The sequence below is a fragment of the Sturnira hondurensis genome, unplaced genomic scaffold (genome assembly GCF_014824575.4).
Source record: "Sturnira hondurensis isolate 20B ecotype Veracruz unplaced genomic scaffold, ASM1482457v3 Scaffold0003801, whole genome shotgun sequence".
NCBI classification, from domain to species: Eukaryota; Metazoa; Chordata; class Mammalia; order Chiroptera; family Phyllostomidae; genus Sturnira; species Sturnira hondurensis.
This window is the reverse complement of record NW_028076432.1, coordinates 7,274,783-7,289,260: the sequence shown is the minus strand read 5'-3', so window position 1 is coordinate 7,289,260 and position 14,478 is coordinate 7,274,783. Positions and strand designations below refer to the sequence as shown.

General features: G+C 39.5%; 1 protein-coding gene across 1 annotated transcript in view; it reads right to left on the bottom strand.

Annotated features, from left to right (window-relative positions):
• TMEM135 (transmembrane protein 135) overlaps nt 1–10,974 on the bottom strand; it is a 228,999-nt gene extending 218,025 nt beyond the window's left edge. The window contains exon 1 of the mRNA XM_037042919.1: nt 10,659–10,974. Within this exon, the coding sequence (XP_036898814.1) occupies nt 10,659–10,799 (141 nt within the window). The 5' untranslated portion in view covers nt 10,800–10,974. The remainder of the gene's footprint in view (nt 1–10,658) is intronic.
• Nucleotides 10,975–14,478: the final 3,504 nt, after the last annotated feature.

The following is a 14,478-nucleotide window of genomic DNA, read 5'->3' as shown; positions in this document are numbered from 1 at the left end:
AAAAATACTTGTAAACTACATATCCAGAAGAAAGACTAATATCTAGAATATAAAAGAAAATCTAAAAAACAATATTTTACTGTTTTTACTCAACAGTTAAAAAAAAAAACAATGGCAAAACACATGAACAGACATTTCACCAGAGGATACGCAAATGGAAGATAAGAACATCAACCATTAAGGAAATGCAAATCAAAACCATAATGTGCTATCACTATACAACTATCATAATGGCTAAAATTTAAAAATACTGAAAATACCAAATATGGCAAGGATGCAGAGAAATTCATGCCATGGTGGGTGGGAATACAAAGAAAATGGCACAGACATTCTGGTAAGAAGTTTCACATTTTCTTAAAAATCTCAAGAAGCAACTATCATATGACCCAAAAACTGCAGTCCTGGGTGTTTATCCTAGAGAAATGAAAATGCATATTCACACAAAATTTGTGCACAAATGTTTATGGCAGCTTTGTTTGTAACTGTCTGAAATTGGAAATAACCCAAATGTCATTCAAGAGGTGAACAGTTTAAAAACTGTGGTGTATCCTGCCCTGGCTGGTGTGGCTCAGTGGATTGAGTGTCAGCCTGCGAACCTAAGGGTCACTGGTTCAATTCCCAGACAGGGCACATGCCTGCATTGCAGGCCAGGTCCCCAGTTGGGGGCGTGCAAAAGGTAATACATGGATATCTCTCTCTCTCTCTCCTTTCCTTCTCCTCTTTCTAAAAAATTTTTTTTAAATCTTAAAAAAAAACACCATAGAACACCACTTAGCAATGAAAAGAAATAAGGTAGTGATACATGAAACAATCTTGATGAATTTCCAGAATATTATTGTGAATTAAAAAAGACAATTCCAAAATGATTACATTTATACAGCATTAATGGTTGCCAAGGAAAAGACGTGGTCAGGAAAGTGAGGAAGTGGAAGGGGAGTGGGTGTGGCTATAAGAGGCAACATAAGGACTCCTCACAGTAATGGAAATGTTCTACATCTTGACTATATCAATGGCATATTTTGGTGGCAAATCTTACTATCATTTTGCAAGATGTTACCACTGAGAGGAACCCAATCTTAGAAGTACTTCTCTATTATATCTGACAACTGCATAAGGAATCAGAGTTACTTCAAAGTAAAACTTACAATAAAAAGCTGTCATTCCCATGGCCAACAGGCATATGACATGTGCTCAGCATCATTAGTCATCAGAGAACTACACAATGAAATACCACTAAACGCACACCAGGATGACAAAAATGAAAAGCACTGATAATGCCAAGTGCTGTCTGAAATAAAGTAACTCGTACCTCACACATTGCTGGAGGGGATGTAAAACTGCACAATTACTTTGGGAAACTGACATCATCTAATGAAACTAAGTGTATACTTAATCTATGATCCAGCAATCCACCTCTACATATATACTCAAGAGAAGTGTTCATTTCCACCAGAAGTTATATTCATAGCACTATCTGTAATCACAAATACCGCAAAACACCTACATATCCACTAAACAATACAGTGGGAAACCTGTAGATATTTGCAATATCGGTAGACCAAACTGATCAGTCTACTGTGAGAAACAGAAAAAATCTAACATGAAACATGAGAAATATCCTAAGACCTTATCATCACGGTTCTCTATCTCTGAGCTTCCAACCAGGGTTTACCAGGGGCCTGAAACACCAATCCCCTCAGCAGTCTGGAGAGCCAGGCCAGGGGTAACGGCTCAGGGTGATAAAAATATCTCAGTTTTCCCTGTCATGCCACACAGTATTATCTTTTTCTATGTACACCACAGCACAAAACAGTATGAAGAAAGGTTAGGAAGCAACGATCTAACCAAATAACAAAGCAGTACCTGTTCCAGCCATGTAGTAATTGTAAGAGCACATGTACACATTAATTATTAGTATCTTATTATTCTTAATCATTAATATTAATTATTAGTATTAATAGAGACTGTAACTGAAGTCACACAACCAGCTAGCGGCAGAACAGGGACTGAACACCAGGTAGGTGGCCCCAGAGCTCATGCTCTCAACCACCATGAATGATGGTGAAGTCCAACATGTTCTAGATGAGGAGGAATAGCACTCATCCACAGCACATGTTACAAAGAAAAAACTGTGATTTATTAGCCCCTATAAGACTTCAGGCTACCCATTCTGAAAAAAAAATATATATATAGGAGAAATACAACCTGATATATGTAAAAAACCTAGGGTAACTGTGTTAATAATATATACAAGTAAATACAAGCAAATCTTCAAAAGCTTCCCTTAGTTACTTACTACAAGGCCTCCCTATAATAAAAATCATAAAAATGTTTTAGTGATGACCCTCAAATCAAGTCTTACTCTCTGAAAGGGCCACTTTCAAATTTATATGGAAGATGACTTAGGCTTTAAAGATAAACCTGGAAATATACTTTAGATGTAATATTGAGACAAAATATGATGAAGAACAAGACTCGGACTGAGCCCTGTGTATATTGTAGCCATGTTCTAAACTAAGTAATATTAATATTTTTGACAATTTAGGGGCAGACTTGATAATACGCAACTGTTATTTCAACTTATTGATATCATTCACCATTAAATATGACAATCCTAAATCAAAATATTTTTATATCCTGCCATCTTCTGCATACTTTTGTATCATGAACTCTAATACAAAATACCTTAGTTAATGAAGAAAAATTCTAATATACTTCTTAATGAAGAACTTCATGCATATGAAAAATAGAAGGTATACACAAATAAATATTCCAGTCTCTCCAATAAGAACATTGGGTGTGCTGAAATGAATCCTTAAAACAGAACTTAAGCAAACTAATAACTCAAGCCAGAGAAGTAGAGACAATTGAGCAAGAGAAGAGATCACAGGAATCAGGGAACTATGTTAACTAAAAAATACCAAACTGACTCATCATCTGTTGATATATAAAATTCCATTAACAGAAGAAAAGCCATTCCCCAAAGGTTTAAACTGCACTTGTACTCACACATTTGCTAAAACTCACTCATGCTAAAGCTTGAAAATTAGCCCACCAACTATCTGATAAATTTTTTGATGGGGACAACAACTCTTACTATTTTTTGATGGGGATAACTTACTAAACCATCTTACTGAGCCAGAAGAAAAATTAAACTACAAAGTTAACCATGACAAAAATAAAATTTAATAAAGATGCTTATCTACTCAGACCTCACAGTTTTGTCTAAAACAACCTTACCTTCAAGGCTAAAAACAAAAAGAGGTTGTTAAAACAGTTTTTTGAAAACTTTTCACTAAAATTTTCTGACTATTTTCATTGAAAATATAGACTTTATTAGAATACAGGTTCAATTTCAGAGAATCTGTTAATCACAGTATTTGTGTGGTCTGAGATGTTTAATTACCACCACCGGCCTCAAGTTCCAGCAGAGCCCAAAGTCTAAAGGGAAGAAATCAAATTCTTGGCCAGGGTGTTGGACTTAGGAAACCATCAAATGACCTCTCTTTCTACAAACTAATGGCCTAAGAAACATTCACAAGATATATATTCATATACTTGTCACTTCTTTGGGAAAGCCTTCCCAAACCCACCCCAATGCAATGGGTCCTCTTGTACCGCCCTCTACTATAACACCCTGTACTTTTTTTTTAGGTGGCCGACCCCTCAAGCAGAAGGGCCACACCCGGTACTTTTTAATAGCACTTATGACAGTTGAAATTTTTTATACAATTCTTTTAAGTCTATCTTCCCCCTTAACTGTAACATCCATATACATCTGACACATAGTAGTTAGAACTACTATGTGTCAGAACCCATAGTTCTGACACATTATAGGCAATCTGTAATTTTTAGAGAATGAAATGAAGGTAGAAAAGAGAGAATGAAAGGAAATAAAGATTTAGGGTGAACAGTTACAGTAACATTCCATGTGCTCCAAAATAGAGCTGTGGGGACAATCCAAAATTCAGTCTGATCCAGATTAATTCAACACTTGCTGGGCTTGAGAGTTTCTGAAATACAGGTCTATTTACTTCAAGGTTTAGAAATCAAGAACGATCAGAACAAGACTTCCTCCGTCACTGCCAACAGTCCCAGAATCATTCCAAACAATTCCCAAACTGGACTAATCACAATCCAAACCCCAAATATCTAGTTGGAATCAAGAAACCAAAGCAACCTGACATGTAATGAGTCAACAGGCTATACAAAATACGTGGTAATAAGCTGAAAAGCACTGTAAATTTGGCATTCTTACCAAGGAACCTGTTCTAATCTGATGACACTTGATCTAGCATTCTTCCTTCTGTTCATGCCTTTTTCTCACACATAAATTCATTTTACTGAATGTTTTCAATGCTGTTGAAAGCAAAATTACTTAAAATCTGTTTTCATTCACTTCAATTATTGATTCTCCTCGAGTATAATTATGAGCCTCATATATGATTTGTAGTATCAATTTATAATACTAATTTGAATAACTAATAAGGTTAATTAATAAATACCCATTAACTATACTCCTAGTTTCCCAAGATGAAACAGATTCATCTCATATTAAGCATAAAGAAAAAAGTACAAAAAAATCTTAAATCACAACACTCTTTTAGAAGAGATCAATTAGTAGAAAGCTAAAATTGGCAAATGAATAAAAGATGATTTAAAAATTTGACCTACAGATATTCAACAAAATCTTGAATACAAATACTATGTTACGATCAAATATTTTAAGCCTCCTAATTATCCAATGCCATCCAAATAAATGCAATTAAAATATGTATTAAATAGATAAATTTTTAAAAGACTCAATTATCGAAGAATCAACTAATATTATGAATTACTATGTACCCAGTATAGTCCTTGGGATGTAAACATATTTTACATTCACTATACTATATAAGTAATGCAAGAAATGGCACCAACACACTTTGAAAAGACTTTCCAAAACTTTTCATTTAGTTCTTTGTTAAGCAATCACTTCAATTAACTCTCCTGTCCCAATTATCACCTAACACAATGCCTGGTAGATAATAAATATTCGATGAACAAATTACAAATCAATTATAAAAGTCTTATCACATTTTATCAGTAGCAAAGCTTACACGGATAGACTTATAGAACATAAGTTTACGCTCCAGACCTTCAGTCCAGGTTTTCTTTCACAATCAATAAAAGCAATTACTTATATGTATATTGTTCATGCACAAATATAAAGCAAGGTTTTTTCTCCAGTTATTCACTCCTTAGAAATGTTCACTTCTTTTGACAATTTGTTATCCAACTTAAGATATTTCCCAAAAATCAAGAGCCCTGTTCTAAATAACAAAATTTAGATTACAAAAATACATAAGTAGCGTGATTATATCTATTAGAAGTGAATAAGCAAAAGTGAAAATTGTATGAAATGCAATCCAATAAGCAAGAGCCAGATCACATAAGACTCTAAGGAACGTGGTAAAGACTTTCACATTTCCCTGGGATGGAAAGACACAAGGGTTCTGAGCAGAAGAATAACAAGAGCTGATTTATATGTTAAAAGTATAAGATAGGTATTTTCACCCCATTTTATACATGAGACACTGAGGTTCCCACACATTAAGAACCTCACTCAAGATTAGAAAGTTAATGAGTGGCAGGACGGAGATTCAAGCCCACGCTCTCCCCACCTGTTACCCTGACAATGCCTCCCAACATTTGCTGCTTAAAGCCTCTGCAACACTACACGCTCTTCTCGATCTCTTCCTGTCTAACTGCTTCTTTCTTTTTCTACTTCTACTTCAAAAATGAGCATTCCTCAGGTTAATAATAACCAACAAGAAGTCACATATGAAAATAAGTTTAACAAACTCAAAAGGTTATGTAATGAGAAAAATTCATCATTTAATGGCTCATTTAAAAGAAAAAGACCAAATGACTGTTACAGCCCCAAAGGTAGAACAAATAGTATAAATATCATCATTTACTCATTTACTCATTTACCAAATCTGCCCCCTAAGCTAGGCTTCAGGCAAAGATCACAGGAAGATTAGTCCACATATTTAAAAATTCCATGAACTCCAAAGGTCAAATAATCCAGACAGATATTCTCAGCAGTTGGTACTCCTCAATAACGCCTCCCCTTCCCTCACTTCTCTTCTCCTCTCCTCTCTCTCGTAAAAAAATAAATGGCCTATTACCAAAAACTTTTAAAAGTCTCATTGCCGTTCTCGTTTTCTCCAGACAATCAGCTAAGCTACTGCCTTTAAAAATTTAGTCCATACTACGTGCCAGAAGCCCTTTACACATTATGTCTCATTTAATCCTTACCAGGACCTCTGGAGTGAAAATTTACCATTCCTCCAATACTACAGACAGCGAAACTGAAGCTTACAACAGTTAGATAATTTCTCTGGGGTTACCCAGCTAGTGAGCAGTAAGCTAGAATTCTAACATAGGCAATCTGATTCCAGAATCCAGAATCTCGCCACCTAAGTCAGTCATACTGAAGCTCAGAAATCTGAACAGCCTCTTGTAATTGTAGTTAAGTTCTGGACATATTGTATAATTACCACTTTCCCCATAAAATACAACTGTATGAGAATATTTAAAAAATAAACTCATTCCATATCACTGAACTGATTTCTTCACAGTCAACGGTCTTCAAGCCCTTAGCAACGAATGACTGTCCATAGGTTGTTTTTTTTAATTTCTAAAAATTCCAGTTCTTGTTTAAATTTTATTGAGTCTAGAAGTGATTAACTGACCCTCTATATTCTAACGAATTTGTTAGATTAAAAGGTTCAAAGGGAATAAATATTAACTAAACATTTTCATACTTTAAAGAAGGGTGCAAACAAACATTTAAAGGTCAATTTTAAAAAGCAAGTTTTTAATTCATTCCTTCCCCAAAATGCAAAAGGTTCTCCTTTGGAGTTATCTAACGGTAAATGCCAATACCCTAATCTGGTGATCCTGAAGAAAGTCACCTAAAAATAACAAAATTAAGAAAGGCCTTACAACAACCTGAGATAAGTGAACAAGTTTTCCTTCTTAGAGAAGACACCTAAGAACCTGAACAGCACAGAATCCCCCTAAATGGACAATTATGTATTCTAAACATGTCACGAATTAAGGAGGGCACCATGCTTTCATTAATTTTAGTGACAGCCTAGAATTTAAACACTTTAACAACATTTTCATATGTATGTGTATGGTGAGGGGTACCACTTATTGTAAGTGTGTGGCAATAGTTAACATTCAAGAAACTTTCTGAAATACATTTCTGGAACAGGCATAAATTGTCGGCATATATTACAACATACGTAGGATTCTTTTTTAAAAATACATGAAGTGACTTGATGATGAGTATTGAGGTTCTTTACAAATTGTGAAAACACAAAGATTCACTATTAAAAGGATTAGTGTATCTACATTTCAACATGGCTTAAGCATTTTAAAGTGAACACTAAGAACAGCTGCAGACATCCAAATGAAAAAGAAGCAAGAGAGCAGATATATTGAACAATAGAAGATACATGAAAGAAACAAAAGCAATCAGTTTAGTTCAAAACATAAAGTAATATTTCAAATGAAAAGCAAATTTACAAGACCCATTTTATAGGGTCCGGAAAACATTTGATTGAAATTTTCCCCCAAATTAGCTTTCCTTCAAAACTCCCCCTTTTCTATCAACGATGGCAAAGCATCAATGACTTGAAACCCTAGAAGCATAAACAGATCATCACACTGACCCTAACACTGTCGGTCTCTAAGCCATTTTCGTCCTTTCTGTGAAATGCCTCTTGTCATATGCCTCTAAAATTGTCCTTCCATTCTCTCCGGTGCTACCTTAGACCTGACAAATATCTCCATATTCCTGAGCTATTCATGAGCTCATTCATTCATACCTATAACCATTCAGACACTTATTAAGGACTTAACTGAAGGACTGTGCTAGTGCTGAAGACAAACACAATTCCAACAGGAGAGATACTGATTATAATGAATGCACTATTTTAACAACTGCAACACTTTATTAGGGCCCTACTATGTGAAAGCTGCTGTTCCTACATACTATTATCCCATTTATATCCTCATAACAGCCCTAAAACATGGGTATAATAATTGCCTGCAAAAATGCCTAGTTATTTAAGACCTATTATGAATCAGAAAATAGGATCTATCTTCAATGCATTATTTCACTCAATTCTTACAAAGAAAGACAAAGTTAACATGCAAAAAGTCAAACAGCTAGTAACTGATGGAGCCAAGATTCAAATGCACAAGTCCCTAATCCCTTTTAAAAGCCCACTTCTGCCCTAGCTGAGCTGCTCAGTTGGTTGGAGCATTATCCATACACCAAAATGCTGAGTTTGATCCCCAGTCAGGGCATATACCTAGGTTGTGGGTATGGGAGGCAAACCTTTCCTGACACCCCTGCCTCAACCTCAACTGTTGGAATAGAAGGACAGATGTGCCTGTTGCTTCTCTGAACTTCCCTGTCATGGAAGAGACCAATAAATTGTCTAGGTTGTAGATATGATAACTGTCCAGCACTTAACAGTTGTCAAATGAATGAATGGGGCCTTATAAAAGTGCTATGGAATTACAATGGAGAAATTACATAGCATAAGCTCTCTCCCTACCTACTTCATAACCCTGTAAGGGCAGAAAAATTCCTTTTGTATTACTGAACATAACAAGAGCTAGAAAATACTTGTAGATGTTCTATTAAGAACAAAAATACTGAGCTACAGACTGGCCACAACTCATGTGGAAAAGCAGATAAATGTGAATCTTTCCCTTTGGAGATCAAGGGAGGAATTTCCAGCTCCAATAATAAGTTTATTATCAAGCCCCACTCTCAAACCTTACTATTCAATGTGAGGCTTCTAGTCCAGCCGCATCAATATTACCCAGCAGTGTGTCAGGCCTACAGAATCTCAGGCCCCACCCAAATGTACTGAACCAGAACCCTCATTTTAACATGATCCCCCAGGGGATTCCTAACACACTATAGGAACACACTTTATCCTAACACACTTTATCCTAACACACTTCCTAACACACTAAAAGTATCACTCTATAGGATAAAACAAAACTGGCGTCTGCAATCTCAGAGAAAGTTGTAGAAAAAAGTTGTAGAAAATCTTCTCCTGTGTTATCTCTACAATAAATAAGCTGTTAAAGTACTACAATTACAAGTATGACACACTTCTAGGCATAATAAGGTGTAAGTCCAAACTCAATGAGAAGAAGTGACCATCCATTGAATACTGAATGAAACTTTTACAAAACATACAAAAAAAATATGATCTCTACCTTCTTAGGGCACAGACTCTATTGGGCAAGAAAATAAGAGACTGAACTTCAATAACCAAAGTAATAAATCTTTAATATTAAGGACAAGGTTATTGGGGGCGGGCGGGAGATGCTGGTGAGAGTATTTAAGTACAAACTTCCTACCAGTTCTCACTGACACATACACATATTTCCCAATAGTCCCTATTAAAACCTCCAAACTTAGCCTTGACTGGTGTGGCTCAGTGGATTGAGTGCTGGCCTACAAACGTAGAGATTACAGGTTGGATTCCTGGTCAGCGCACATGCCTGCGTTGCGGGTAAGTCTCCAGTTGGGGGGCACGAGAGGCAACCCACGGATGTTTCCTCTCACACATCAAGGTTACTTTCACTCTCTTTATCCCTCCCTTCTTCTCTCAAAAAATAAATCTTTTTTAAAAATACAAAATAAAAACTCTANACTTAGCCTTGACTGGTGTGGCTCAGTGGATTGAGTGCTGGCCTACAAACGTAGAAATTACAGGTTGGATTCCTGGTCAGGGCACATGCCTGCGTTGCGGGTAAGTCTCCAGTTGGGGGGCACGAGAGGCAACCCACGGATGTTTCCTCTCACACATCAAGGTTACTTTCACTCTCTTTATCCCTCCCTTCTTCTCTCAAAAAATAAATCTTTTTTAAAAATACAAAATAAAAACTCTAAACTTAGATTACCCTACATGTAAAGCTGTGTAATAAAGGATCTAGATGACACAAAGTAAGATCTCCTAATCACCTTCACTACTCGAGAACTGGAACCACCCTTTAAATCGCCACACAAAATCTCAACCGGTGTCTACTCTGTGAACTTGCATAAAAACTTGCATAAAAACTTGCAAAACCTTCAAGCCACAATCCTGTCATTCCAAAATGAGACAAGATCTGGGGTAATCGCGACTTGCTGTCAAATCTGCCCTTTAAAAAATGGGGGTGGGGGTACAGAGGGACTTATATAAAGATTGATTGCGGGCTATTTCACTGACCTCTCCATTTCCAGGCAGAAGAGAGGAAAAATAACGCAGGCCCCTGTAACCACAATTTTAAGTGTTCTAAACTTAATCCCAGCGTTGAAGCCCATCCTCTTCCCAACTACAGGCATTTAGATGACAGCTCAACCTCTAATTCCCTTCCCCCTTCTGTTCCGGGTACGTTTTGGGATATCCGCCCTTTGCAACCTCCCCATCCCACTACCCTCTACCACCAAAGGCGGGGGGGGGGAGCACTGTGACTTCTCCAAATGAGATACAGACACAGGTCGAGCCCCCCAGGCTTCTCGGAGTAGGACTGCACCCCCGGCCCATCCTCCACACTAAACTCGCCCCGGGCGAGGGGCTGACGGGTCTCACCAAGTACAGGGGGATATAGATCTTCAGGGACTCCTCCAGGGCGCCCCCAGTGATGTGCAAGAAGGAAACCCCGCAGGAAGGGTGCCAAGTGTGGCCGATCTCGTAGCAGTTATGAGGGATGGACTTGCTGAGAGCCGCCATGACGAGGAGTCGTACGGAGGGGACCCAGAGGGGTGAGCCGAAGTTGGGGAGGGAGGTGGGAAGGAGGGACCAGCGCGCTCGCCCAACCACAGCGGGCTCACGGGGCGGGGCGCTGGGGGTGGGGAATGAAGGGGAAAGGTCACCCCAGTGGGGTTACTCTAGGCCGAAGTCCTCGGAAGTTGAGCGCTCGGCGAATGGCAGCTCAAGGGGGCGGGGCGCGCACCGGGGGCGGGGAGAGGCGGAGCGTGCGCGCTCCCTCAAGACGGCGGAGGCGGAGGCGCGCACAGTCTCTCTGAGTCCGAGGCTGTACGGGAGCGGAAGGTGTAAGTACGGTACTCTGGGACGCGCCAGCCTCCGTCCGACTCCGACTCCGCACGTCTGTCCGCAGGAGAGCCAATGTTTGGGTGAATGTGCAGTGTTGGTCACTGAGGTCACATTGTTCTACAGCCGCTGGCCTCTGCAAGCCCAGCCAAGTAGAACTAAGAGCACTTTTTCCCTTTGGAAAAAAGGGATTAAATGTTTTCGTTGGGAGCTGGTTGAGGAAGATGATTGCCAGGGAAGATCCTGGNGGAGGCGCGCACAGTCTCTCTGAGTCTGAGGCTGTACGGGAGCGGAAGGTGTAAGTACGGTACTCTGGGACGCGCCAGCCTCCGTCCGACTCCGACTCCGACTCCGCACGTCTTTCCGCAGGAGAGCCAATGTTTGGGTGAATGTGCAGTGTTGGTCACTGAGGTCACATTGTTCTACAGCCGCTGGCCTCTGCAAGCCCAGCCAAGTAGAACTAAGAGCACTTTTTCCCTTTGGAAAAAAGGGATTAAATGTTTTCGTTGGGAGCTGGTTGAGGAAGATGATTGCCAGGGAAGATCCTGGACATCTATCCTGGCCAGCTCCCCTTCCCTAGAGTGCCAGGTAATTAATAGCTAAGGCTCCCTCGGTTTGTGACCTCGCTGCTTTCAATTGCTGGATTTAATAAACTCTATGGGGCCTGAAAGGCTTGAAAACAATCTGTATTCGAGGTTCATACACTTCTTATGCGGGAAAAGGGCAGTAGTGGGTCTTACACAAACATCGGGACACTGAGCAATACTATCTATAACATCTTCCACACGTACTCAGCAGCCAAATAGTACACACCGTAGAGGCAGCACTGGCGTTGAACTCATGCCTCATGTAGAGATCCTGGCCAATAATTGACGTGAGAATTCCAGTTCCAGTTCCAGACCTGTGTGGCCTGTGTCCTATAACCACTCTAAACGTCAGTTTCCTCACCTATAATAACCTCCCAGATTCCTTGGAATTCTAAATATTATAGTTTCTTAAAGCAGGAGCTTACTATGTTTAGAGGAACCCCATTCTAATCTAGTCTTCATTCATTCACTCTACAAATACTTACTGAGCACATACTATTTTCCAAAAACTTTTCTAAGCTCTGTAGATTCAGAGGGGAACAAGAGAGACAAGAATTCTGCCTGTCCCTCCTCCTCCTCCTCCTCCCAGTGCCACAGAGCCAGAGCCTGAACTGCCGCTACAACCATAGACAGTGAGTGTACTATGGATTACGGAGTTACAATGAGTGATGAAGTCACCAAACTCTTTAATAATATTGTCAACTGATGGTCTTTAGTGTCAGTTCAACACCAACGGGAATTCCCAATTTGGGATGTGGTGAAGAAGGAAACTTCATTGATGCAAACAGCTCAGTTGTAAAACTGCCAGCTGTGTTTTCACAGCACAGCTGTGAAACTGCCCACTGGTGTTACAGCTCAGTTATGAAGGAGCATGGCCTGTGGAACAGCACTGCTGCAAGGTGGCCCTGGGACCAGACCCCTTTTCTGCTAGACAGCTCTGCTCTGGTCTGCACTGCTCTGCATTGTGCTGGTCTGCTGGGGTTAGGAAGCACAGTCTTTAGTCTCTCTTGGATAGAGAAAGTGCCACAAGGGAGCTGACTTATATACACAGAAGTCCATAAACCTGGTTCCTGATTGATATGTCCTCATGTAAATGAGGACTCCAAATCCTCACAATTTGGTCCAAAAAGACAATGTTCTGATTAGTCAGAATGGAGCCTCTCTCAGTGATTCATGAGGATGCACATGGGGATATAGCTGTGTAGCTGGGGTTGGACAGGGAAAGCCTGAGTCCTATTGGTTGAAATACCATTCCAGAAACTCCTTTGTAAAGGCCGGTTCAGATGACAGGAGCACAGTGCAGGCAGGCAGCTCAGTGCAAGATTTTCCCTGAAGTGCGGGTTTGTGTGGGAGGGTTTCCCTATGGAGAAATAAATGGCTGTAGCTCTTTTTTTTAAATTTGAGCCCAGTAAAGCCCCTGAGAGTTCTTCTTGGTAGGCATCTTTTTTCTCAAGGACCACAATATGAAAGGAAATCCTTTTACATGAGAGGAGATCAAAGAAAGAAAGAAAGCAGTTCTCTCCTGTTTAAGTGGTGGCCAAAGTGACAAAAGACGAATAATTATAGAGGGAGCAAAGTAGATCTTGGTGGGTGACACTGTAGAGGATCCTTACATGTTTCTTCTGAAGTTACGGCTTCTGAATGACTGCTGACTTGCTTTGTAAAGTGCAACATACAAAACAAAAGAGTGTAAGAAAGAAGACCTAGTGTTTGTGTTCTGGGCTCCTGAAAGTACACCTTTAAAAAGCATGGTGATTTCTGTTAGCTCTAAATATGCCAATTAAAAAAAAACTAGCAGTCGCCTTGGCTGGTGTAGCTCAGTGAATTGAGCACGGACTGCGAACCAAAGGCTCATGGTTCGATTCCCAGTCTTCATATGCCTGGGTAGCGGCCCAGTCCCAAGTGGGGGCCATGTGAGAGGCAACCACACATTGATCTTTCTCTCCCTCTCTTTCTCCTTCCCTTCCCCTCTAAGTATAAAAAGAAGAAAAAATATTTTTAAAAAACCTACCAGGTATTAAGCATGAGTGGCAAGTATGGCTTGGATGAAATTAAAGATATTCATCACTCGTAGAGAAATGAGGGAGTCTATGTAGTAGTCTCACCTGAAGATAAGTCCTTATAAAATGACAAATGTCATCGGGATGTTAAGAAGCTTCAGTCCATTGGAATAGTATTAGGTTTTGTTTTCTTTTCTTTTTCCTTTTTATTGAATTTATTGTGGTGACACTGGTTAATAAAATTACACCGGTTTCAGGTGCACAATTTCACAACACATCATCTGTACACTGTATTGCATGTTCAACGCCCCAACTCAAGCCTGCTTCCATTTATCCCCCCATACCCTTCTCCACCTCCCTGCAATCCCCACACTGTTGTCCCTGTCTATGAGTTTTTCTTTTTTTCTCCGTTTTATTTTTTTCCCGTTTCACAATGGGCCCTTCCAAAACAATGAGTAAAGGAAATATTCATTTAAGCAGCCTGTCAGCAATTGCCATTAGACTGTGTAATACTGTCACCTTAACATAGAACCCAAGGAACGCCTTCTGGTCACGTTTTAGCCAAAAACACTGGTTACGTGCCTCCCCTGCAGCAAGCACTGCAGTGACTGAGATTGTCAGTGTGAATAGCTTAGAACACTTTAAAGGGTAAGCTAATTAAACGCCCTAAAACCAGTATCCTAGAGAAGGAATATGGGAAATAAATAAGAAAACTAAACAAGATAATGTAAAATAAGTGTAATAATAATATAAGATAGTATAAACTCAATT